Genomic DNA, 3,797 nt, shown 5'->3' with positions numbered 1-3,797 from the left:
TTGTCATAAGAAATAAAAGTGGATAATGGATACGGAGTACCTTTAAATTGATTAGGAACTAAAATCTTGGTGTTTATACTACCTTGCAAGAGAGAACAATGGAAATCAGTAAGATATGAATGAGGTTTAATGGTTCTGCCACTGCGTCTGGGAATGAATATGGGCAATTGATTAGCAGGAGAGGCATGATCAGCAGTGGACGAAGCAGAGGCAGGAACTGTACACTCATTCGTAGGTGGAAGTGCTGCTATTTCAGTAGATTCAACATGAGAGGAAGAATTATCTGAAGTAGAACCTGCAACGTCTTGCAAAATAATAGGGGAAACAGGGGAAGGGAAGCTAGTACAAAAAAAATCATCAATAACAAAATCAGTAGCAGAATAGTTAGATTGTGGTTGTTTATGTTGAACACTATCAATATAATAAGAAAAAATTGACTCAAAGAAAATAGTGTCCCTTGATAAAAAAAAACTTCCTTATTATTCAAATCAAATAGGACATGACCTTTGGTACCAAGTTTCTGTCCTAAATAAATGCATTTGCGGGATCTAGAATCAAACTTTTTTCTTTGAGAATGGATAGTGGCAGTGAAACATAAACAACCAAATATTTTTAAAGAAGAAATATCAGGAGAATGAGCAAAAAGTATATGATAAGGGGATTTAAACTGAAGTAATTTGGAAGGTAGTCTATTGATAATAAAAACAGCATGGACAATGGCATGAGCCCAAAAAATTAAGGGTAATTTTGATTGAAACAAAAGAGCACGCGCCACATTTAAAATGTGTTGATGTTTTCGCTCAACAATGCCATTTTGTTGAGGGGTATCAACACATGAAGTATGGTGTAAAATTCCATGAGTTTTTTAAAAATCTTTCATAAGGAACTCATTTCCATTGTCGGTTCTAATACATTTAAGTTGTTTCAGATTTAAGTCTCATAAGGAATATCCAACAAAATCTACTCTTGTCATCAACAACCGTTAGAAAATATCTAAAACCAAACATAGAGGGAACTGAAAATGGTCCCCAAATATCCATGTGGACTAAATCAAAACATGCAGCAGAAACAGATGAACTATGTGGAAAAGGCAATCGCTTTTGTTTGGAAAATAAGCATATATCACAAGGAATGACACTTTTATTAACAGTAACAAAGGAAAACTCTTTATTAAGATGTTGCAAAGTATCACCAGATGGATGCCCAAAGCGAAAATGCCAAATATTACAATTGGAACCTAAAACATGGTGTAAACTAGTTTGCAAAATAGAATTGATAGTACAATTATGAACTCATTTCCATTGTCGGTTCTAATACATTTAAGTTGTTTCAGATTTAAGTCTCATAAGGAATATCCAACAAAATCTACTCTTGTCATCAACAACCGTTAGAACATATCTAAAACCATACATAGAGGGAACTGAAAATGGTCCCCAAATATCCATGTGGACTAAATCAAAACATGCAGCAGAAACAGATGAACTATGTGGAAAAGGCAATCGCTTTTGTTTGGCAAATAAGCATATATCACAAGGAATGACACTTTTATTAAAAGTAACAAAGGAAAACTCTTTATTAAGATGTTGCAAAGTATCACTAGATGGATGCCCAAAGCGAAAATGCCAAAGATTACAATTGGAACCTAAAACATGGTGTAAACTAGTTTGCAAAATAGAATTGATAGTACAATTATGAATCTGAACAGGGGTATGAAAAGAGGGAAAATCAAGCAAGTATAAGCCATGATGAATACTAGTTGTACCAATCATCTTCAGGGAGATGTTGTCCTGTATCAAACAATTAGTAGCATGAAATACAAGATGACAATTAAGAGAATTGGTTAATCGAGGAACTGAAATGAGATTAGTAGAAAATTGAGGCAGATAAAGAACATCATTTAAGTAAAAATCATTGTTAAAGAAAATAGTCCCAACAAATTGAGCAATAATCAAAGAACCATTAGGTAATTTAATGGAAACAGGCTGAATTCGTTTAATAGATTGAAACATGTTGGCAGAAAAACAAACATGATCAGTTGCACCTGTGTCCATAATCCAAGAATGGTTAGAAACTAAATTAGAAATTTGATGGGAAAAAGAATTACCCAAATTGATAGGAGGTGAATGTTGAAGTTGATTTACAGTGCTAGTAGAGGAGGATGTGGAGGCCTGATTAAAGCAAGCAAAGCCTTTTCCTGATCCAAAGTGAAAACTTGGGTAGCATTGTCCAGACTTGAAGAATCAGAGGTAGCGGAAGTATGAGCATCCTCAATATCAGGGCTGGTAGATGAGCAATTGTTGGAAGCCCCTGAATTGGATCGTGGATAGTTCAGAGGGTACCCATGTTTTTTAAAGCAAACGTCTACCATATGACCCGATTTATTGCAGTGAGTGCAAATTTTATATCCCCGACCACGGCTACCAGAACCACGGCCACTACCTAAAGATGAACCGCGACCAAATCCACGACTATGGTTAGAAACAACTGCGACAGTTTTAAGTTCTTCCGTATGACTAAAGAATTGACGTTCCTGTTGTAAAAGCATCGAAAAGACCTTGCTAATTGTAGGGAGAGGCTCCATTAACATGATCTGAGATCGAACTGGGGAATATTGTTCATTCAAGCCCTTAAGGAAGTGAATGACATAGTCATTCTCTCTGTATTCCCTAATTTTTGGTAAGAGATTGCAAGAGCAAGTAGGTGTACAAGAACAAGAAGGCAAGGGGAAAAAATTCTCCAATTCTTGCCAGAGTTTCTTTAAATTGGTAAAATAGATCGTAATAGAAGAATCACCTTGCCTAAGACCATAAATTTCTTCTTGTAAGTCTGAAATCCGAAATATATCTCCTTGATGATATCGATCATTCAGTTCGTGCCAGATCTCTGCAGCCGAATCCATCCACATAATGCTTTGAGCGATATCCGATTCGAGGGAGTTCCTAATCCAAGACATAACCATCGTGTTACATCGATCCCAAGCCATCGAAAGTCGATCTGTATCTTTAGGGCGAGAAATAGTTCCAAGAACAAAACCAGATTTGTTCTTCGAACGAAGGGAAACTAGCATCGCACGAGACCATGAGTGAAAGTTAGTGTTGTTGAGAGGTGGAGACACAAGTGCAAGGCCAGGATTATCACTGGGATGCATAAAGAAGGGATCCATCATGTCATTTTGATAACTGCGATTGAAATTTGGGAATTTCTTGATATGTTGTTGGTTGTTAGAACGATCATCAGACGAAGAAGAAGAAGAAGAAGTATCATGATCAGAATCCATCGCGAATTTCAGAGAAAAACCAGAGAGAAATTGCGGAGGAGGAGAAGAAAGAACTCAAGATGAAGAAGATGAATGAGAAATTACTAGGTTTAGATTCACTGATACCATGTTAGTAAATTTCATATTCAATGGAGGACATATATGGAAATACCTCTATATTGATTACAATAAATCTTTCTTGCTTTACAAAAGAGGGGTTCTCTCTATTTTATATAGGATTGAACCCAAAAGGAAGATATATATATCTAACTAACTAAAAACAGAAAGCCTAATAAAAAGGAGATAGGCAAAACTAATTCTATCTTAATTATAACACTAAATAAAAATGAGGTAACAAAGGTAGTAAAATACCTTAGGTATGGCTAATAATTACTGGCTGAATGATTGGATTCATGGTGTGGGAAAATTATGAGACAACATTCCTACTATTTTTGCATAAGAGTGTTGAATTTGGAATGTTATTAATTTTTTGGTTCTCAAAAGTATTGACATCATCTTAATATCTATTTATCCCCTAGAT

At 35.5% G+C, this 3,797-nt stretch overlaps 1 protein-coding gene across 1 annotated transcript; it reads right to left on the bottom strand.

Annotated features, from left to right (window-relative positions):
- Positions 1-1,601: 1,601 nt before the first annotated feature.
- LOC140920996 (uncharacterized) lies at positions 1,602-3,468 on the bottom strand. Its single transcript, XM_073370581.1, has 2 exons — positions 2,105-3,468; positions 1,602-1,787 (listed from the first exon to the last, which is right to left on the bottom strand). Exon 1 carries the CDS (start codon positions 3,275-3,277, stop codon positions 2,138-2,140), a length of 1,140 nt encoding a protein of 379 aa, XP_073226682.1. The 5' UTR covers positions 3,278-3,468; the 3' UTR covers positions 1,602-1,787; positions 2,105-2,137.
- Between the last annotated feature and the right edge of the window lie 329 nt (positions 3,469-3,797).

This window comes from Cicer arietinum, chromosome 6, assembly GCF_000331145.2.
Source record: "Cicer arietinum cultivar CDC Frontier isolate Library 1 chromosome 6, Cicar.CDCFrontier_v2.0, whole genome shotgun sequence".
Lineage (NCBI taxonomy): Eukaryota > Viridiplantae > Streptophyta > Magnoliopsida > Fabales > Fabaceae > Cicer > Cicer arietinum.
This window is presented reverse-complemented; position numbering and strand designations above follow the sequence as displayed.

Excerpts from the sequence above, each read along its gene's own strand:
- LOC140920996 (XM_073370581.1), bottom strand. The coding sequence starts at position 3,277 with ATGGATTCTGATCATGATACTTCTTCTTCTTCTTCTTCGTCTGATGAT.